The following is a 23,867-nucleotide window of genomic DNA, read 5'->3' as shown; positions in this document are numbered from 1 at the left end:
GACACACGTTTATCTCCCTTATACCCTTACACAAATTACTGTTCCTATCCCAAGTTCATTTTGAAAAGTTTACCACCCCCTTTACTGAAATTACTAAGTGCAACATTGTGTTTTCACTCTATTGGGCACTGAAAAACAAGAGTTTAAACTTTCTTTTCTATAATGAAATTTTCTTTACTCTTGGTATTTGTGATATGCCTGCAATTAAAAGTAGCAAACACAAATCAAAAATCAGGGCAGAAGGCACAGAATGAGAAGAATTTTACCATTTACTCTTTTAGGAACACTAAACGAAACCAAATCAAACAAGCTCACAGTCAGTTTTGTTTACAAATCAGCCTCCTCTGCTCCAGTCAGTCCCTGAAATCAGAAACCCCATTTATTAACCCCATGTCCAAAGTAAGCAGGCCTGTATGGACCAAAGAAAGTCCGTGATCCTGAGAGACAACTCACCACCACATTCCCAGTTTTCCTGCGAGACAACTGTCAATTCCAATAATGCAAACCCGGAACACTACTTCAAAGTGATCAGAATGCTATATAGTTTATACGGAATAAAAATTAGCCAGAAAAATACCTTAGAAAAGATTTTTATCCTTGTGGATGCCAAGAGACTTTTAAGCTATATTATATTAAGTCATTATATTCAAACTGCAGATATTGACAGGATCCTCCAAAGTTAAATATTAACATCTTTTCATCTCTTATGGGAACTTTACTGTAAACATACCTTATCATAGAAATGAGATAATTATTCAGTACACATTACAAAATGTTATATTTAAAGAAAACAAATCTATTCTTAACCCAGATTCTTCATCCGTAAAAGTTGAATAACTAAAATAACACAACAGAATGAACAAATGTTTTATTGGCATGTTCATTGTTGTAAACAGCATCTGGCATGAAAAAGTTTTACCAAAACCTTTTTATTGATTTTTATAAATTAGATGGCATTTTCAAAATGTACGTATAATTGTGTTCACTGAATAGTTGTATTTAGCAAAGCAAAAACTTGCCGACTCTAATCGACTCTGCAATGAAATCATGTTGACTGTATCAGCCTGTGCTATGACCTGACTTACTAGCAAGTTTATTCAACACGATGTTAAGACATTTCCCCAAAGTCAAACTACGTGTAACTACAAATCAACTCCAAAAATTAAAGTGGGATTTACAAGGGTTCTGGAAGATTCAAACTTGAAGTATATTTTCAAAAGTAATGTACAAAAAGAAATAAAACTGAAGCCACTGAACAGAAAAACCTCATTAACAAGGGCAAATACAACCGTATGGGACCCAGCACTGAGGAACCTCACCGAGGAGTACATTTACAAACTGCTATACTTCTCAATGTACACAAATGTACATCATGAATGACATGTGAAAAGAACCACGGGAAATAGGTGAACTGCAATTAGGATAACCCAATAGGATCAATTATATTTACATGCTGAATGAACGAGTGAAATGTATTGTCTACATCCATAACTTAAGTACAGTTATAATTACAATATTCAGCAATTTGAGCTGCCATCTGCTGGGAGCAGTCTAAGGGAAATGTTTTGGTGTTCCAGAATAATGTTCTTTATACTTCGCAAAAAATGAAACAAGAAAACACAACTTCACAATTCTTTACTGGGTTACGGCTGGTTCTAAGAATTTCCTTCTTCAGCTCCTATTTTTGCTGCTTTCCAAGAGTCAACACACGTTGAATTTACTTACAAATTGTCAATGAGGTAATGTGTGTATCAGTGAAATAAACAGAAAATTCATTCATTCATGGCCTTTGCACAGCTTTTATTATTAAGCTATGAGCATCCTGTTTGAGGCTAGTTTTACTAGCGGCTATGTGCACATTTGTCCGCAAAAAGACATTTACTCATTCCCCTTTCCCCTTTTCTAGTAGCAGGTTTTGTTTTTGCTTTTATTTTTTTGCACATCCCTTTTCACTTTACAGTACATTTGACTATAGTGCACAACATGATTCCAAGTCAAAACAGTGGCCCATTGGGCACTGAGCTTCTGATTGGTGAAGGGCAGTCCAATCAGTGCTGGTGTCACGGGGTTACCCCTAACCATGTCCTGCCATAATGGCACTACACAGTAGCAGTGAACCATCTAATTAAAACCAAATCCCCCAGGGAAAATGCTACACTAGCAGAGTCAGTCTTGAGTCAGATCTTTATTTGGTGCTCCATCCAGATATATTTTTAGTGCTTTCTCTTTCCGAGGTGAGTATGTTACTCGATGTCCCGTCTTCTGGAGTCGACTGCTTTCTTTTTTCATCAGTTCATTTCTTTGCTCATCTGTCAACTCCATTAATTCTTCTGTTTTATCCCTACATTTAAAATATTAATGACACATTAGGCCAGTATAGCCACTTGCCTCTATTAATTTATGCTTGAATACTATAATGCTCCTCAGTGAGAAAGTGAAATCTGCTGTCACCAATGAAATTAATCTCATATACTAAGATGTTGTAGATTTCTAATGTGTTTATTAGTATAGCACTCACTTCTAAAACTGGCACAATTTCCATGTTATTAGAATAAAAGCTATCATTTCTGAACATCTATTTAATAACAAGCACTGTGCCAGTTTTCAAAAATGTAATAATAGTTCTAATTCTCATAAAATCTGTCACCACTTTACAGATGAGGAGTTAGATAAATAACAAAGCTAAATTTGAACCTGTATCTGCCAAGCTCCAATGACTCCTTTGTCCTCTACATCTGTGTTGTCCAACATGTCAGCCAATAACCACATGTACCTATTGATTGCTTGTAGATGTGCCTGATCAAAATTAAAATGTGCTGGAAGTATAGCATATACACAGTATTTCTAAGACTTACGACAAGAAAACAGCATAAAATACCTCACAAATGACTTTATATTGATTACATGTTGTAATCATAATATTTTGGACATACAGGGTTAAAAATATTTTATTAAAATGAATTTCATCTGTTTCTTTTTATTTTTTTAAATATGGCAACTAGAAAAATTTCAAAAATGAAATGTGTGGCTCTCTCATTATATTTCTATAAATGACATTTATGCAAAACAAAAATGTTATATCACTAGAAATAACAAAAACATTGTGCATGTTACCTATAAAATATGACTGCACCATCATCGCAGATATAAAGAGGCCAGACATTCAGGGTAGAAACTTTAGGATTCCAATCCAAATCCTGATGAATATCAAGGACAGAAATATCGCAGGGAAAGGTTCCTCTACCCTAAGGAGAATGAAGGAACAAACCAGGCCATTAACCATGTTTAATGCCAACTAGTCACCCAATGCAAACATTCTCAGGGCTTTACCTTGGCAAATTCAATATCTTCCAAAGGAATTCCACTGATTTCACAAAGCTATAAAAGAAAACATCATATGAGTTCATTTAAAATATAAATTTACTTTAAAAAGTTATTTTCCTTTCATCCAACAAACATAGAAATAGCTGGATTTTTTTCAAAAAAAGTAATATACATTTGATATAAAAAAATTAGAAAAAAAGGAGAAAGTGAAATTATTTTGTCTATCTGCTCTGCAAATGCCATGTCCTAGAAATATAAATTTAGTATATTCCTTCTAGGCCTTTTCCTTTGCATATATAAACTATATGAAAAAATTTCTAATACATAAAACTTTATTTATAAAACATATCTATATAATACATTTACTTTATAAGAACAATTATTCTATTATAAGAATAGGATATGGAGTAATCGCATTCTCGTCAACAGTTGAACTATTTTATTTCCAACTGACGTGGACATTGAGCCTATTTTAAATTTTTCCCAGTTACACTGCTATACTATACACTTCCATGAATATCCTGACCTATTTCTACAAATATTTTTGAACTGAGTTCTTAGATGTGGAACTGCACATGTGGAATGTTGATCATGCCCAACTGAACCGTGAAAAAAATTATGTCAATTTAACCACTTATCAAAGGTGTACAATAGTTCCTGTTACCTTGATGACTTTAGGTATTCACCGACTTTCTAAATTTTCATCAATTATAAGAAGTGAAAATGCTGTTGTTTTAACTTGTATTTCTTCAACAAATTGCCTATTCATGTACTTTGCCATTATTTAACTTTTATATATCTTTTTTTTTTTTAGCTTTTTGTATTATGCTTATAAATATCTTTCCCTCTCCAGGATTATAAAAATATTTTCATCTGGTATATTTATCACTTTATTAACTTTTTAATATAAATTTAATACATTTATGATTTATTTTTGTGTTTAGTGTAAAGTATCAAAATAATTTTTTCCCCCAAATGCCAGTTGTCCTAGTATTGCTTCTAAATAATTCACTCTTTTCCCAGAGATCCTTAGAACTCTCACCTTTAAAATAAAAAATTCAGCCTGGCCGGCATGACTGGTTGAGCATCAACCTGTGAACTAGGAGGTCACAGTTCAATTCCCAGTCAGGGCAGATGCCTGGATTGCAGGCTTGATCCCCAGTATGGGGTGTGCAGGAGGCAGCCAATCAATGATTCTCTTTCATCATTGATGTTTCTATCTCTCTCTCCCTCTCTGAAATCAATAAAAATATATATATTAAAAAAAATAAAATACATTCAAAAGAGACTTTCATCTAGATTCTCTACCAAATTTTACCTCCCTCTTCTTTTTCTTTTCTTTCTTTTTTTTTTTTAATACATACAGCAATTTACTCTGGTAACTTCTAACTAATCCTAACTACTTAGGACAGCGGTTCTCAACCTGTGGGTTGCGACCCCTTTGGCGGTCGAACGACATTTTCGCAGGCGTTGCCTAAGACCATCCTGCATATCAGATATTTACATTACGATTCATAATGGTAGCAACATTACAGTTATGAAGTAGCAACGAAAATAATTTTATGGTTGGGTCACAACATGAGGAACTATATTTAAAGGGCCAGAAGGTTGAGAACCACTGACTTAGGACAAAGTTGATCGAAATAACAGAAAGTGAGGGTCCATTTCTGAATGGTCAGAAGCCAATGTTATTTTTCAAGGCATCGGGAGCCTTAAGAAACAACTAGAATGTTTGATTCAAGGTGTCATAAAATGTGACAGAGACAAAGAAAGAAAGGTTGCTGTGTCAGTATCTGGCACTCACTTCCTAGGATACCTCTTAGGCAATATAGAGAAAAATACAAAATGTATACTAGCTCATTTTGTTAAAAATGAACTTACCTTCTCTCGCAACTCATCAACACTACTGCTTTCCAACACAACCTCCTGGAAGGGATCCAACTTCATCTCAGAGGGCCTCCACCGTCTTGACAAAACTGCAAGCTGTGACATGGATTTCATCTTCTCCACCCCTATGAACGTACAAGATTAGGCTAGCACAGTATTTTCTCTAGAGTTTCTAATTTGACTTTTCCTATGTCTGACTAAACAAAAGGATTTACTTCAAGTGTTACTCTTACAAAGTGGGCATAAAAGAAACCAATTATCCCTAGGAGTATTTGAGAATGAAATATTTACTCTCCCCTCCAGTCTCAGAAGATAATTCCTAACTCTTCTGCAAGCTCTGCTTCCACCAGTATTCCTAATCCCATTCTCTCCTGACTCCTGCTGAGCACTGCTCTACCAATTACTCTCTTCTCTGGTTCTCCGATCTTTGCTTCTCTATTGGCTACTATCCACAATCTGAAATCGTAATCACATCGTCTTCACTCTACCTCCTTTATTTACTCAAGCTGTCATTACTTCTTCTCTTTAAATTTATACCCCAAAAATTTACCGTTTTCTCAAAACCCAGCTCAATTGTTACCTTTCTCTCTGGTACATATAAGAACAAATTGTACTGATTTGGTCCTTAGTACCTATCATTTTGGAATTACAGGTTTCAAGTTCTGGTTCACCCACAGACTATGTACATCTGGAAGGCAATCACTAGTTGCTTATTCATTTTTGTAGCACCAAGGATTAGCAATGCCTGGCAAATAACAGGTCAATAAATGCTTCTTAGATTTAATTCTACGACTTACTTCTTACCCAACTATTTGATGCTAAAATATATATTGGAATGATACTGATGCAGGCACCCACCGTTCAGTAACATTTTCTGGCTAACCCATCTTTGCTAATACATAATCAATCCTTCCTAGGAAGGGTGACTTCTGCATTCTTCATGATCTCTTCCTGGCCTACCCAGACACGGTAATTATTCTCTAAGGCCCCAGACACTCAGAGAAGAAATAACATCCTGAAACACTTCCTTACACGCAACAGCATACAGTATCCTGATTTTTCCTGATCTCCCCATAACTTGTCATTTAATCAAAATTTCAACCATTAAAATTTAAACCAAATTAGACCTGAAATAGGTGAAGTGTTAGTATTACTGAGCCTTCTGAAAACTATCACAATCATATATAGAAACATTCAGAACTTATATTTTAATTTCTATGGGAAAACAAAGGAAATTAAAATATTTCTAAGTGATAGCAAAGTCACAAAAGAATATATATAGAAAACCCGTTGCTTCTCTTGATATAATCTCCTAAAAGCCAACTTTCCTCCCACTACTTCCTCTGAAAAATAATACTTTAAATATACCAATGTTGATAACACCAGGAGGTATGACAAACATAAGTACCTCCTCTAGGTAACTGTTATGGGTTGAATTGGCCCCCCTCCCAAATACTTACCGAAGTCTTAATACCCCAGTATCTCAGAATGTGACCTTATTTGGAACTAGGGTCATTACAGAGGTAATCAAGTTAAATTCAGATCATTAGTGTAAGCCTTAAAGTGACTAGTGTCTTTATACTATAGGGAAATTTTGGTAGAGATAAATAAGCCCACAGGGAGAACATCATGTGAAGATGAAGGCAGAGATTAGAATGATACATCTACAAGGCAAGGAACACCAAAGACTACCAGCAAATCGCCATAAGCTAGGAAAGAAGCATGGAACAAATTCGCCCTCAGAAGGAACCAACGCTACTGACACCTTGATCTCGGACTTCCAGCCTCCAAAACTGGGAGGCAGTACATTTCTGTTGTTTAAACTACCCCCTTTGTGGTACTTTATTAAGAAAGCCTAGGAAACAGGTCATTTTTCTCTAAATCTCTGATGAATTATCAAAACAAAATAAGCCATAACGAAAAAAGAAACTAAATAACAAACATGGCTAAGAAAATATTTTTAACATTTTCTATAAAAAGTACTAAAAATACAATCTTGAAATTGCAACTTCCCTGTAAGAAGGAATATTTTAAAAAATCAGAGCACAAAGGGAACATTTAAAAGGCAAATGGGAGCTAGAGAAAAGATAGAAGAAACTCATTATTTGATTAAAAAAACTATAGCCTTCTATTAATTATAGAGCATTTCCAAGTGATTTTCCCCCCACAAAAATATTGGTAATACCATCAAGAACTTCAAGGAAAACCTCCCAGTTGCTGGAAATATTAATATCTTCTTCATATATATGGTAATCCAAAAAGACAGTGCCAGGATTCTTCCATGTTTTTTTCCTTAGACGAAACCTACAAATGTGATAAGACATTTTAAAGTACTATAATTTGAAATTCTTAATTTTAAAAAATGACATAAATCTGACATCAAGGAAAATTAATTATGCTTAAGTCAAATGGTTATTTATTAAAATTTGGGGAAAATAAAATGCTCCCAATACTTCAGATTTAGTAGTATTCTACAGAGGAAATTTAAATGCAACTCTAGCACTTTTGCTTAGTTCTATTAAACTAATTTGCAGTGCTAAAATTCTGAATACTATAGGAATTTTTTTTAATTCTTCTAATTTTAGAAAATCACACAAATCCATATAATTTGGCACACGTTCTTTCTTCAAGTCACTAATTACACTGTGTTTTTACTTTACCTGTCAATACTGAGCTCTAAACCACATTGCTCCCTGAGTTGAGGAATTAATTCCTCTTTTGATTGCCGTACAGTCATTCCTTTAGCAAACACAGCATCTAGCAGAAACTTGCATGGCTAGAAACATAAATAATTAGAGCTTGAGTTATACATTAAAATAAGATTAACAAGACATTTTATTTACACTTTATACTGTGACAATTATGGGCCTCAGTTTAGGTGTCTAAGGTATCTTCCTAGGTTCAAATCTTGGCTCCACTAGTTATTAACTTATAAGTACCACGCACTAACCGATTGCGCCACTGGAGCTCCTAGTTATTAACTTAGTTATCTTGAGTAAATTTACTTAATATTCCTGTGTCTCAGAGTTCTCATCTATAAAACTGGGGACAGTATCTTCCTCACTAAGTCACTGTAAAGATTAAAATAACAAATTCATATTTCCCTTTTTGTATTAAAGTGATGATAATTTTGAATGTAAAAAGAATCACTTTATGGACTAAAATAAGAGAAATACATACTAATTCTCCAAGTAACATTCATTAATTGTCTCAAAAGAGACATATAATATCCACAAGACCCGAATTTGGAAGAAACATATAAGTCAAAATGATTGTAATGGATCACATGTAAGAGATATGGTTGGTGCCCAATAAAATGTTTGTTGAATGAATAAAGTTATTTCATGAAAAATTTATCCTCTTATGTATTTTTCACATTTGTCTAGGTCCCCAATAAGATATAAACATCATGGAAATAGGATCTTTGCCTTATTTTTCTGGTTATGTATTATAGGAACTAAAATATTTTATTGATTACTCCCTAAAAACATAGCCTGGTTAGAACCTTAATCCACCATTTGCAAGTTTTATGACTTTGTGCAAGTTACTCAACTTCTCTGCCTCTATTTCTTCATCTATAAAATGGGAATAACATATAGTGGTTACAGACTTAAAAGATTTAATACTTGTTAATACTTGTAAGCCCTTAGAGTGCATAATAAACACTAGGTAAATGCTTGTTAAATATAAAATGATGCTCTGAACACAAAAAGAACCTATAAACTCTACAGGTAAAGTGCTATCCACCTGTAGCATTATACAAGCATTCCCAGAAAACAAAATACCCTTTGAAAAGCAGGAAATTTTTGCCTCACTCCAACGTTCGTAGCAACACTTCAGAGCAGAGGCACAACAAAAAATGACCTGACAGCAACATTCATCCCCTGCCTACTTTTATAAAAAAAATTTTAGTGGGACAGAGCCACTTGCATTGGTTTTACATATAGTCTATGTCTCTATGTCTGCTTTCGTGCTACAATGGCAGAACTGAGTAGCTACGACAGAGGCAGTATGGCCTGCACAACTAAAAGACATCCTAGAAAAAGTCTGCCCGCTTCTGCTTTAGAGAGATAAAAAGAAATGACTAGTAATAAAATTTCTGCATTGTATGTTTTTAATAACTAATAAAAGTGACCTTATCTTGCTCTTAAGTGTATTACTTACCTCTTGTTCATTGACCAGGAGCTGGTACACTTTAACTCTGTATTCTCCTTTTTTAAGTGCTCTTCCCAGTCTAATTGTAATCTATAAATTAAAAACATGTTTTAGATGTACTTTCTCAGCAGAACAAACAATCCATTTTCACCCACTGTTTCGCTTGTTTTCCCAAATTCTCTAGATAATGGGCTCTGAGAACAGATATATCTTTTACCTCTGATTCCCCAGCACCTAGAACAGTAACTGACACAGTTAATATTTAACATTTAGATGAATGAAAAAGCACCCAACAACAAATAACCACTAAACATCAAATTATCCATTTAGGGTGTCTAGTTCACCTTACTTGGATGTAGTACAAGATGTTTTCTTTTCTATCATTTAAAATACTCTTATTATTGAAAATTATTTTAATCAACCTTATTGTCCTCTGAAAATGATGAAAGTGTCTCATTCAGTCGGACGCTCTCAAACTCTTGATTGCTGGCATATACTCGAAAGACCTTGAAGTGAGAGGACAAAACTCCAACAAAGGGCTCTAAATGTTGTTTGAAAGCAGCCAGGGTAATTCTTTTATCAACATGCACCATCAACCCTAAGCACACAAAAAACAAAACATAAACAAAACTGTAAAAGTAACCTCTCAGGATACAAATAGAACAGATCGTATACTTTTTATTGTACTGTAAGCAGGAAAAAGCACCCTTTTCAATTATTTGACTTTTAGCTAATATAAAACATTAGATGGATAAAATACATGGACACTGAGTATATGATAGGTTAATCTGACAGCTTTAAATGTTCTGATATATTTAAGTGCTTATTTCAGCTGTTGAATCAAACACACATGTCCAGGAATTCTTTCCAAATAGGCATATTTCTAGTTCTACACAGTAAAGTGTGGGCTCTGGCTGGGTTCCAACCCTATCTCTTCTGCTTCCTTGATATGGAGCAAGCTGTCAGCCTCCGTACCACCATTTCTTCATTTGAAAAATAAAGATAATAATAGATGATAATAGTACCTACCTCATAGCTTTACAGTGAATTCAATGAGGTAGTATCGTTATCATGCTTTGAGCACAGTGCCAGATATATAGTAACTGCCTCTCCCGTGCTTCCCCACAATTTCTAACCTTTGCCTAAAGAGAAACTAGTTTTAATTTCTCCAATGCTCTTGCAGGGTTGAAAATGGTAAAAAAGCACAGTAGCTACTGGCTAATTTTTTTACTATGACGTTAGGAAAGTAAGGAGCAGTGGTAGTAGTTACGAGGTGGTAGAAGACACACTAGGCTTACAATCAGAAAACCCGAGTTTGATCCCAGTAGTGTGACCTACTAGCTCTGTGACTTCAGGCAAACTATTTAACCTATTTGAGCCAGTTTCCTCATCAGTGAAAAGCATCTACATCAATTTTATGCAGCTAATGAGAACTAAATGAAATAATGTAAGTCAATGAGCCTTACGAGAGAAAAAAACTCCATAGAAATTTAAAGCATTATTATAATAGAGTTTCTCTGTCTCCATTTAGGCCCACCAATTCACATTTTCTCACTTCAGTTTCTGCAAGTTGTATGTGTAAATGTCATGTTTCCAGTGTTATTTGGACCTACTTACTTAAAAAAACAAAAGCACCTTTCCTTTCTCTGACTTTTTCAATTAGTTATGTACTTTTTAGGGTGTTGGAGGGGAGTTGTTTGCATTGGGGGATGGAGGAAAGGGAAGAGAAACAAACATTTTTCTGGGCATTGAGTACATTTGAGTAAAGCATTTTCTAAAGTGTCCTTTTTATTTTTTTGTATATTATTTACTTTGTAAACTATTTCATACTGCTTTATTTAGTATTTTTATCATAGTTATTTCCCTTTTAAAATATTCTTTTTTAAAAATAACATCTTACCAGAGTTCTGACATCATTACTGGCAAAGGTCTAATGTGTTTCACAGGTCTAAGAATGCTGTTCCCTGTTCACTATAACTGCATCGAAAGTGAAAACTAAGGTGATAGGAATAGTCTTATAATCCAGGAAGTTACAGGTGGTCTTAGAACAAAGTACCTAACTCTTAGCTGATTTTTTAAACTAAAAGTTTAAATACACTGAGTATAAATTGATACTGTTTAAAGGATCTTTTTCCTTTTTAAGTACATACATTTATGTCCTTCCCCAGAACCTTCATCTGTAGCATACGGTTCCGCTTTGAAATACATGTACTGTATTTCTCCCCTACTCTTGCCACTTTCGTCATATTCACTATCAGTTCCAGAGTCTTCTTCTGCTGTATCCCATGTCTCTTTTTTTCCTTCATTTGCTTTAGTTCTTCTACTACTCGTGATGCTATGAGTGTCAAGTCCATTAGCCAAAGGGATTTGAGCATTATCTGCATTGCACAAAGTGTCACTGCTATGACTAGAGCTAAGAATATCACTGTCCACTGAACTTGTACTCCGGTCATTATTCACATCCGAGTCTGATCGTTCTTCAGACTGAAAATTTTCAGGATCAGACGTCTGAAGATGCTGTTCGAGTTCTCTATTATCCACCGATGTAGAAGAGTCTCTCTCATTAAGAGGTGATTCAATGTTTTCAAAGTCACTCGTCTCAGTACTTTTGCTGCTGTCCCCATTATCTCCATCTTGCTGCTGCTGCAGTGACAAGCTTTTGAGTTTCTCAGTGCTTTCTTCTAGAATAGCTTCCACAGACTTTAGGTTCCCCACAGGTCCTTTGACTCTTTCACAATCATCATCCACATTACCAGAATCACCCCCTGCTTTCTGGTATGCTGTCCTTTTGGAATAAGATCCTGGGGATTGCTCAGGTAGCAAAACAAATAATCTGATTGTATTTGCATGCCGATCCAGGAGTTTCCACAAATGAGAATCGGTAAAGGCCATCTGGTAATCCAAAGTTTCAGAACTTTCAACAAACACCTAAATAGTAAGTCAAAAGAGTTATACTGCATCATTAGTTATAATGCATCATTAATTTTAGTGACATTCTCATTCATCATATCATGTCAATACCAGACAGTGCATACATAATAAGTGATACATTTTGGGATGATAATGCTTCTAAAAGACACATGCATGGTTTTTCGGATTATACAAAATAAATATTGTTCATATGTATTTACAATTAGCTATAAAACTGTGCTAAGATAAGAGATGGACAGACACATGCAGGTATCTTATTTATTGGGTTGTCCATTTTCAGGAAATTTCTGTATCCATATCTTGCTCTTTAGGAAATCAAAGCTTAGCATGAATACAGATAGAGGAACATGTATAAAGATATCTTGGGAATGCAAGGCCAAAATCCAGATTACAGAAAAAAAATCTAATCGACAAATTTGATTCTATAGCAAATTAATTGCAAGGAAACAATAAAAATAGACTTGAGATATTATGAACTTTATTTGAATCCTGATTTGAACAGACAAATCCTATTGAAAAAAAATTGCTATAAGATAATCATGGAAATTTGAATACTTACTAGATATATATTGGTTGATATTAAGACATTTCTGTTAATTTTTTAGGTGTAATAATGTAATTATAGTTATGTTTTTAAAAAGAGTTCTCATCTTTTAAAGATATATGTTTGGATTACTTAGATGAAATGATATGATGCTAGGGATATTTTTTAAATAATCTGGAAGAAGTAGGTAGTTGGATATAGATGAAACGAAAATTGATAATTATAGAAGCTAGATGATGAGTACCTGGGGTTCATTACACTATTCTCTCTACTTTTATGTATGCTTGAAATTTTCCATAGTAAAGCTTAGGAAACGAAATGCACATATATAAATTGGCAATTATGAATAGTGTTTTGAGTTTTGCATAAAAATATAACTATTATTCAATAAATGTTACATATCAGGACTAACAGTTAACCATTTAAAGAAAAGAAAAATACATCTCTCCCACTCCTTACCCTAAACCAATATTAAGGTAGATTAGAACTTTTAATGTTACACACAAATACACCACACAAAAGTATTAAAAGAAAATACAGGTAAATAAAAATTACAATTGGGTTACTCAATAATACTAAAAATGGTTAAATGAGATAAAAAAAAATCAAGAAAAATGAGCCTGAAAAAGGTGATAAATAAAAATGACAAACAAGGAAACTTGAATACAATTTATCCAGAGAAAACCAATGGCGTTAGAAACAAATACATAGGAAAAATGATAAATAATGAAATGCAGAGTGACATCAAGAGATGAAACAAAAAAAAAAAAAAACATAAAAAAAAAAGAAACAAACAAACAAAAAAAAGAGATGAAACAAAAGCGTCAATATGAACTTTCTCATTTTTAACAGAGATAAATGAGTAAGCAAAGAGTGAAGGCAATATGATAATTTTCTCTATACTAGGCATGCCTCTGACTTTCACAATGAAGTATGTACTACTTTATGGGAGAAGCTCAAGAATGAATAAAATTCAGAGGACATAATCATTGTGGACAAAAATAGTCATGAAAGCTTCATCAAAGAGGCAGAACTAATCGGGGGCTTGAAAAAGTGTAGGGAGAAGAGAAAGAACACTCCAGGTGGGCGAAGCTCATGATCAAGGCAAAAAGGAGAATCAGCAAGACTAATTCAAAGGACAGAAAGAAGTCAGATCTGACCTGACTACAAAGGATATCACTAGAGGTTGAGCTTATAATATTAAAACTTAATTTCATTTGCTATTACCAGCATAAAAAATAATAATGGAAAAATAAGAGATACCTTGTTACTTCTAAAAAAACCTTCGGCCTTCAGGGTTTTACTAGGCACAGTGAGAAGACGCAAATCATTGTAGCTGCGTTCCAGCACTATTCTCATTGTTTCAGCAGGTAAATGGATAGCCTATAATGAAAGCAATTTAATTAAAAAAATACTCTTTCTGCTTAACTTAGAAATATGAGAAAACAAGACAATGCTGAGTTCTTAAAAACAGCAGAAAAAAACTAAGAGAAAAATAATCTTGGTAGATATTTAACATCTTTTAAAAGAATCTATGGAAAATTACTAGTCTCATCCATTAATTAGTCTATAAATTAGGAGAACAAAGGATACCTTATAAATGCATGCTCTGAAACTATTTTAAAGGTTAATGATTTTTCACTAAAAATTCTATTCCTCTCAAACTCAAAGTAAATAAAGAAAATTGATTCCCAAGAAATAAAATAACTGACTCTTTGAGAGCTGATGTAAATTCAACACCTTTTTTGTTCAACTTTTTTTTAAAAATATATTTTTATTGATTTCAGACAGGAAGTGCCAGGGTTCTTATCCCAGCATCAAGAAGCGTTCAGGAATCTGGAAAAGGCGCTGTGCGTAGATGACATAGGAATCCAGAGACTAATAAAGAGTCCGGAGACGAAATATAATTTTGAAAGGCATTGGGGGTCAGAGGACCTTCAGCTAAAGGAACTGAAGACTCCCTCCTTGTCTAGGACCCTTGCTTTTATTAACACAATTTGTCCTAAGGCAAGGTGGAGATAATACACTTCAAAGGGTAAGGTTTCAAAAGGTACAGAAACATTGTCAGTTTGGGGGAATTAGCCTATGGCTGTTCAGGTGTTTGGCCAGTAGGAGGCAATAACATGTAGATTAAGATGTCCTTTAACTGTCTGGCAGCCACAATCAGTTTCCTATTCAGGTTTGGGGAAATGCCTTTAGCCATTCCCAACAGGTGACTATGTATGACTCAACCCTGTTGAGTCCCCAAGTCTCATCAACCTTTTGATGAAACTCTTGAAATTATGACATGCTGGAATTGGTTCCCGGCAAGGAAGGGAGAGGGAGAGAGATAGAAACATCAATGAAGAGAGAGAATCATTGATTGGCTGCCTCCTGCACGCCCCCTACTGGGGATTGAGCCTGCAACCCAGGCATGTGCCCTTGACTGGAATGGAACCTGGGACCCTTCAGTCCACAAGCCAAAGCTCTATCCACTGAGCCAAACCAGCTACGGCTTGTTCGACTTCTTGACTTTTGATGGGTTCTTTTCTATTCTGTGAATAGTTAATAGTTTTACTAAATCAATTTTTTTCTGTGTAAAATGAGATTTAATAAATTAGGTAAAATTTAAAGTTATTTTAGAATTCCATATCCTTAATTTTTGATGTTATTTTATGAATTTCACATAAAATGAACAGATCAAAATAATTTACATTTTAAAAAATATAACTGGTTTTCAATACAACAAATGCTAACAATTCTTAGGCAGTCTAGTTTAAACACTGTATTTCTTGGCACAATGTTTTGTGACTGCTTTATCCTCTATAAACGTATTTTTCCCCAGCAAATTATTAGCTTCTTAAGGAAAAGGAATGTTGTGTGTTTCTTTTGTATTCTACTTCAGTACTTATACTTTAGATTAAACTGTAATACAGAGCAATTACAGTAATGTAGTCTTTTATGAGCAATTTAATAATTAAATATGGCTTTACAATATGATTGGTTTTCTTTGTTACTCTGACAAAATGTTAGAAGTCATTGTTTTTCTAACATAATATTTAAAATCCAGCTTTTATATATAACTTTACAATTTTTTTTTTCACAAAGCACTTGTTTGTTTAATTAACATTTACAACAACCTGTTAAAAGAAACCCCAGGTGAAATAAAAGACAAGGTTAATATAAGATGAATGACTGAAAACTGAACAACTTCTTCACTTGTGACTGCTATACAATTTCCACTACACCAAGGGATCTTAACTTGGAGTTTAGAAACCCTGCAAAATTTTGCCTGTGTTTGTGTGCTCAGTGGTCGACAGAGTACAGGAGACTTGAAAGGAGTGTGGGGGGTGCAGGAAGAGACTGGATAAAAATCGTACACCTATGGATGAGGACAGTGGGGGAAGTAAGGGCAGAGGGTGGGGTGGGAACCGGGTTGAGGGGAGCTATGGGGCAAAAAAGAGGAACTGTAATAATCTGAACAATAAAGATTTAATTAAAAATATATATATATATTTAAAAAATTAAAAAATAAAATAAAAACCCTGCATGAAATAACTGAACTTACATTTTTAGGCATGTATTTTACAATGATCCATCCAAACACACATGTCATTGTTTACATACTTGCCTCACACTTTCTTACCTCGATACTTTGGTCAATCTGTTTTTTCTATTTGAAGTGTCCCTCTGTCCTAACTATAGTTGTCTCCTAGCTATAAATACTGGTTCCCTAAAGTAAATACTGATTCCTATATCTTACTCATAACTATATCACAAAGTGCTCTGTACAGAGCAAGCACTCAACAATAGTCACTAACCAATTTTAAAACTTACCTTTGAAATAAGTTGTTTGAACTCTGTAACTGTTTGATTTAAGTAAGCACGAACAGTGACAGGTGCAGCTACAGATTCTGCCTTTAGATCAACAACATGAACTTTCACCATCACTTCTGTCACATTTGGAAAAAATAAAACATAAGTGGAGGTTATTTTTAAAAATGTATTTCACATGAATACTGAGTTTTTACTATGTTTCTAATAGATGGTAAAGATAACATTTGTTCTAGTTATCAAAATGGTAGATGTATAATGTTATACATGTATAACACATGTTAAAACTTCTTTCACAATTTGTCACTTTACAAGCAAACATATAAAAAGATATAGAAAAGAGCCTAATAAAAGTTCTAGATCTCTTTTAAAAAATGACAAAAGTAAAAATGTGGTTTTTAAAAATACATGCTTTGTTTCCTTATAAAACATAACAACACTGTCAAATTTATTAAGTAAAGTATATACCCAAAATTCCAAAATACAGACCCAAACCACAACACTAAATAAATATAAATAACTAGAAAATGCAAAACAAATAGTAAAGGGGCACACAGCAGACCTACTTGCTGTTGAACAATCTTCATTAAACCATTCTAGACCTTGTCTATAATCAAATAGTATTTTCTATATCCTATGAAAAAGTCCTACAGAAAAACTGTTTTGGTTTAAAAGTTTTTTTTTCACTTAAATTCTTCATATTACAATTTAATCCCATCTTCTCTGCTTCTGTTTTCAGATCACATATAACTAAACTTTTAATCATCAGAAAAATAAATGATCTTCAAACAGTACATTTAAGATAGTTATTCTCTAGCTTAAGTGATTTAATCTCTTGTATGTAGTTTATGTCAATCCTCAATTTTTCCCATGTTGCTAATCTAAATCTGATAAAATATTCTGAAGTCTTGATTATTAATGAACTAGAGGCCCAGTGCACGAATTCGTGCATGGGTGGGGTCCCTCAGTCTGGCTGGTGATCAGGCTGGTCAGGGCTGCGGGAAGTTGGCCAGGGGGAGGGGCCGCTGGAGGTTGGCTGTAGGAGCACACTGACCACCAGAGGGCAGCTCCTGCTTTGAGTGTCTGCCCCCTGGTGGTCAATGCGCATCATAGCAACAGGTCGTTCGGTCACTTAGGCTTCCATATCTATACCTATATCTATACCTATATATATCTATATCTATATCTATATCTATATCTACCTATATCTATAGATAAAGGCAATTAGCTAGCCTGGCCAGTGTGGCTCAGAGGTTGAGCACTGAAGTCCCTGGGACTTGCAGAAATGACGAGGATGGAGAAAAATAAAACATGTTGGCAGTGCCCAGCTGGTGTGGCTCAGTGGTTGACCACCAACCTAAGGAGGTCTAGGTTCAATTCCTGGTCAGGGCACATGCCCAGGTTGCTAGTTGATCCTCAGTAGGGGGCATGTAGGAGACAGCCGATGAATGATGCTTTCTCATCATTGATGTTTCTATCTCTCTCTCTCTCCCTTCCGCTCTGAAATCAATAAAAATATATTTAAAAAAATGTTGACAATGATTGATTATGAAACCACCTTTTCAAGGAGACTCTAAAAAACACTCTACCTGTAAGACTTTATGGAAATAAACATTTTTTGGTCCAGGGTCTTCTTGGTAAATAGGGATGGGGGAAGGGAGGACTATTCAATACTGAAGAAGAAAAATCCCACTGGACACAGTAAACCAGAAGTTTAATTGTTGTTGTTTTTTTTAATTTTGTGTCTATCTTCTTGAAAGCAATCAATAATTTAATTCCTAGCTTTATGCTGACTACTTCCCAACCTATCTCATTTATTTTAAGAACATATAAAATATTTTTAAGAACATAAAAAATTAAATTTATTTCTATAAACAAAAAACTTTATGAAAAACTTAAGTCCAGTACTACTCAAAATACTGCAAAATTCCTTACCCCCAGGTTTATAAGATTGAAAAACTTGATCAGGTTTTCTTGTCTCCAACAGCAGATCAAACATATATGTTGACTTGACTCCACCTAGTAGAAGTCCCATTGGTGTATCTTCTTCTCCTTCATATGATCTTTCAAGATAATCATGAAACTCATCATATTTAACAAGGCGACAACAATCCACAGGTATTACCTCTTCCAAATCCATCATCTAAAAGAAAACACCCCCCCAAAAAATATTTTAGTCTGATGTGTAATTATACTCACATTTAGAGCTCTCTTTTACAACATCTCTTAATAGGTCCTAACAGACAATAAAATCCATATGTTTATGATTTGCATCAAAGCTCAAAGAAATCAAAGTTAAAGACACAAGTTAAACACTATCCTAATATATAGCGAGCCAGGGTCCGTAACATCCAAAATGACCAAACGGACGACCAAATGCCAGGCTGTGTGTGCAGCAGGCTCAGGTGGGCGGGGACTGGTGAGCAGGCTGAACTGCTGACCTCTCGGTCCCTCCTGGGTCACGGGCGCCATGGCAAGCCAGCACTGACTGCGGTTGCCACAGTGACCTAGCACTGACTGCCACTGCTGTGGGCGCTACAGCAACCCAGCACTGACTGCCAAGGCAGGTGTAATGCGATTGGTCGGGGGGCCCCACCATCGCAGGGCGCCTGGACTGTGAGAGGGTGCAGGCCAGACTGAAGGACCACCCCTCACCCCTGCCGAGTGCACAAATTTCGTGCACTGGGCCTCCAGTCCTATATAATAAAAGCCTAATATGCTAAATGTCTGGTCAACCTGTTGGTTGTTCAACCAATCAAAGTGTAATATACTAATGATATGCTAAGGCCGCTCAACCGCTTGCTATGACATTCACTGACCACCAGGGGGCAGGTGCTCTGACCAGGTTAGCTTGCTGCTGAGGGCCAGCAGGGGGGGACTGAGCTAGATGGGCCAGAGATGCCCTGGAGCCCTCCCAAGGTCCCTCCCCAGCTGGCCAACCTCCTGCGTCCCCGATCATGCACTGGCGGGGTCCCTCGGCCTGGACTGTGCCCTCTCGCAATCCGGGACCCCTTGGGGGATGTCAGAGAGCTGGTTTCGGCCTGATCCTGCAGGCCAGGCAGAGGGACTACCCACTGGTGCACGAATTCGTGCACCGGGCCTCTAGTCCTATATAATAAAAGCCTAATATACTAAATGTCTGATTGACCAGTTGGCCGTTCAACCAATCAAGGCTAATATGCTAATGATATGCTAAGGCTGCTCAACTGTTCACTATGACATGCACTGACCATCAGGGGGGCAGACATTTGACTGGTTGACGAGTCGCTATGCCGTGCACTGACCAGCAGGGAGCAGACAGTCGACCAGTCGCTATGACGTGCACTGACCACCAGGGGGCAGACGCTCCACTGGTAGGTAGCTTGCTGCTGGGGTCCAGCCGATTGGGACTGAGCGAGACAGGCCGGACACGCCCTGGAGCCCTCCTGTGGTTCCTCCCTGGCTGGCCAAACCCCCGCATCTCTTCCCAGCCCCGATTGTGTACTGGTGGGATCCCTCGGCCTGGCCTGCACCCTCTCGCAATCCGGGACCCCTCGGGGGATGTCGGAGAGCCAGTTTTGGCCCTATCTCACAGGGGGAGTGCTGGTCAGCCAGAAGCCGGTCTCATGGCTGGCAAGAGCAGTGGCAGTGGTGGTGGTGGGAGCCTCTCCCGCCTCCGTGGCAGCACTAAGGATGTTCGACTGATGGCTTAGGCCCGCTTCCCTGAGGGATCCCGGATTGCGAGAGATCGCAGGCCGGGCTGAGGGACTCTCCCCGCTGAGGGCACGAGTTTCATGTACCGGGCCTCTAGTTTTTAAATAATCACATTTCATTATCCCTCAAATCATACAACCTATGCACTAATATATTTTAAAGACATTTTTTGTTTTAAAAAAGTTAACATTCTAAACTCTAGATGGACTCAAAATCATGTAAAGAATAAATAAATATTTTTGTGAGACTTTCTCAAAAACAACTATGTTTCAAAGATTTAAATGGACTACCAGTGTGATTGCAAGTGCTTATACTACTATTGACTATAATAAAAATTTTGGAAAATATGTTAACACTATCATCTAAGATATCAATAATTAAATGCTAACAGTACAATTAAACTTACCTTGTAAGCCATTTCTACTGCTTCTTTTAATGTCTTATCCTTATGAACCTCCAATTTATTTTCCATCATGACTTGTTTCACAGGATGCAAACAGAACAGTTTTATCTAGAAATTGTAAAATACCATCATAACTCAGCAGGTCATGAGTCAAAGCTTAATTCTTTTGTAGATAGCATTTTTTTCCTAATAGTAAAAAACTATAATTTTTTTTAAAAAACATACATTGGGATCATTCTCTCTGGTGTCTCTTTTTCTCACTTAATAACTGATAGTGATTATATTTAATATTATTAAAAATTGAAAGACATTAATTTTAACAAGTATATGTTTCTTTTTAAGCATATACTATCATATTATACATAATCATTCCCTTACTGATATACATTCAGGTTGTTTCCAATTTTTCCCTAGTTTTGAAAATACTGTGATCAATATCCTTGAGGTCACAATTCTACAGCATCTGCAATTATCTTATTAGGTATTATTTCCTTAAGAGAATTATATATAAAATAATATGAATTTACATTAAGACTTGATAAATTCCACTCAATATCTATGCAGAAAAGTTTTACAAATTTATTCTTCTTGTAGCAGAATGTGACAATGCTCATCTTATTGTAACCTCACCAGCACTGAGTATTATTACTACGTTATTGTTTTTTTTTAATGCATAACATAAAATCTTATCTTACTTTAGTAATATGGTTGGTTATACTCCTTAATGATCATGATAGCATAGTTGTCTACAGAATCAACCCAATTAGTTAGCTATGAGAATTGCAGTTAAGCAAACTGCAATAGCACTTTTTAATTAAAAATAAAATTATAAAATCTAACCTTGCATGTGTTACGCTCGATTTCTCGTTGCCTCTTTTCTTGTTCTTCCAATTCTCTCTCTCTCTGCACCAAATTTTTAATATGTTCTGGATATTCATCTACTTCTAGAAATTCTATTAATAATTAAAACAGGGTAAGACAGTGCCACTGAAATTGAGCTTCCTTTATTTAATTTTGTTCTACTAGTTTTCCATTGTATATAATTCTATCACTCTCATCAAAATATATCTCAATTACATGAATCTCTCAACTTGAAACATGAGCTTCTTCTAGACAAGGGTAAAGAGGTAGTTAATAACACATGGTTACATCTCATATTTTAAAAAGTCATATATTTATCCATAATAGCATTTGGCTCCAGGCCAACTCTATGTAGATTAAGATTTTTAAAATAAAAAAGCTTCTCTGAAACTTGGAAATAAAACTATTTCTGATTTTAAATTGTATTATCACCATAAATTATGTGACCCTGTGTAAGCACTTCTCCAGACCCTGGTTTCTTCAGCATATTGCTAGCACCTAACTTATCATTATTACCCGGGATATAATAAAATGTAATAAATGCTATTGCTGCTTCTACTACTACAAATACTATTTATTTGTATATTATTCCCTAATACAATTATCATTCCTTTGTTCTCAAAGCAGTTTTTTAGCTGCCTTCTAATCAAAGAATTTCATATGTAACTCAAAGTATTAAAAGTGACATTATGAGACTATGACACTACTTAATAAAGCCAAAGATTATTAAGCAATAAATTAGAACAATTTATATCTTAAAAATCATGCCTCTGTGGAAAATAAAAATCTACTGCTCTTCGAAATGAGCTCTAATTCTAAAAATATTCCAGATCATACATATAGCGCCCCCTGGTGCTTCATCACAAACCTAGAGCCCGGGAGTGAATAAAGGAAAGCTGTTATTTATTGCTCTATTGAAAATATCTGGAATGCTGGGTGCTAAAGAGACACATGAACCATAATCCTGGCTCTGCCTCCAAGTAGACTGGACAGTTACTTTTTGGGTTACATTGAATGATTACTTCTACTCTGAAATATTTGTTCTGAAATGATTTCTTGTTATAATTTCCTTTCTTTTCATTAATCCTACAGTAAATTATTGAAAAGTCACTATATGATAGACCCTGGATTATACTGTTGGTGAAAAGATGAATAAGTCCTAAGTCTTGAACCAACTGAATTCAGAATTTAATGAGGGTTTAAAAAATGCAAATAAAACATTATACTGCTGAAAATAGATTTACTCATGGCATGGAAGTTTCTAAATAAAGAAAAATGTTAAAATTAATGAGAGTGAATATGCTATTTTAATTATAAAAAGAATATAAGCAAACATATCATCTATGTATATAACTATGTTCATGTACAAAGATATATCTCTACCTATTTGCATACTGCTTTAGCAGAGTAAAAGTTAGCAAGAAAAATGAGGAACTATAATTTTTCAAAGTAATAATTACAAAAAAGAAAAAAAAAAGACAACCCCACATGCTTTGTATACAGGATTATTTGGGGGAATTCTTAATAAAATTAAAATATAAAGGAGGCACACTAGACTCGTAAAACTACTTGCTTTTTAAGCAAATAGCAAAGACATTTAACTCTAGTTTTTAAGAATCTTTCTAGAGTGGTACGTGAGAAGTTTACTTCATCTATGGTCCCCATGCAAAGCATATAGCTATGAAATACCCCCTAAAATTATAAAAGAAAAAAAATAGCTACATTTGAGTTTTTACTATGTACCAGACATGATGTTAAATGCTTAAAATATGTTATCTCATTTAATTTTTTTATACAACCTTATAAAATACAATTATTCCCATTCTACAGATGTGGAAAATAAGACTTAGAAAAGATAAATAACTTGGTCTGGGACATGCAGCTGCTGAGTTATGACTGCTACACAGGTCTGGAGGTTATCATCACTAAACCAAACTCCATATAATACAATCTTACTGCAAATAAATACCTGGTTTATTCCATGCAGAGTAAGTTTTGCCCCTTAATGTAGTAAAAAACAAAAACAAAAACAGTACATTTTTTTCCCCAAATGTTTTTACCAGCTGGTATTATCTCACAATAGTCTTTATAATTAACTAGAGGCCCGGTGCACAAAAATTTGTGCACTCGCGGGGAGGTGGGGGGGGGGGGCCCCCAGCCCGGCCTGGGCCCTCTCGCAGTCTGGGACCCCCCGGGAGATAACGACCTGCTGGCTTAGGCCTGCTCCCGGGTGGCAGAGGGCAGGCCCAATCCCTA

The 23,867-nt window shown here is 35.3% G+C and overlaps 1 protein-coding gene across 1 annotated transcript in view; it reads right to left on the bottom strand.

The window, feature by feature from the left end:
• Positions 1–853: 853 nt before the first annotated feature.
• USP47 (ubiquitin specific peptidase 47) overlaps positions 854–23,867 on the bottom strand; it is a 72,066-nt gene continuing 49,052 nt past the window's right edge. The window contains exons 15-28 of the mRNA XM_014545885.1: positions 21,591–21,703; positions 20,754–20,858; positions 18,590–18,797; positions 16,658–16,773; positions 14,105–14,224; positions 11,517–12,294; positions 9,789–9,964; positions 9,376–9,456; positions 7,872–7,987; positions 7,397–7,515; positions 5,206–5,336; positions 3,331–3,378; positions 3,115–3,245; positions 854–2,341 (exon numbers count right to left, since the gene is read on the bottom strand). Coding sequence (XP_014401371.1) covers positions 2,167–2,341; positions 3,115–3,245; positions 3,331–3,378; positions 5,206–5,336; positions 7,397–7,515; positions 7,872–7,987; positions 9,376–9,456; positions 9,789–9,964; positions 11,517–12,294; positions 14,105–14,224; positions 16,658–16,773; positions 18,590–18,797; positions 20,754–20,858; positions 21,591–21,703 — 2,417 coding nt within the window. The 3' untranslated portion in view covers positions 854–2,166. The remainder of the gene's footprint in view (positions 2,342–3,114; positions 3,246–3,330; positions 3,379–5,205; positions 5,337–7,396; positions 7,516–7,871; positions 7,988–9,375; positions 9,457–9,788; positions 9,965–11,516; positions 12,295–14,104; positions 14,225–16,657; positions 16,774–18,589; positions 18,798–20,753; positions 20,859–21,590; positions 21,704–23,867) is intronic.

The sequence above is a fragment of the Myotis brandtii genome, unplaced genomic scaffold (assembly GCF_000412655.1).
Source record: "Myotis brandtii unplaced genomic scaffold, ASM41265v1 scaffold422, whole genome shotgun sequence".
NCBI classification, from domain to species: domain Eukaryota; kingdom Metazoa; phylum Chordata; class Mammalia; order Chiroptera; family Vespertilionidae; genus Myotis; species Myotis brandtii.
Note: the sequence above shows the minus strand (reverse complement) of the source record. Positions and strands in the feature narration are given on the sequence as shown.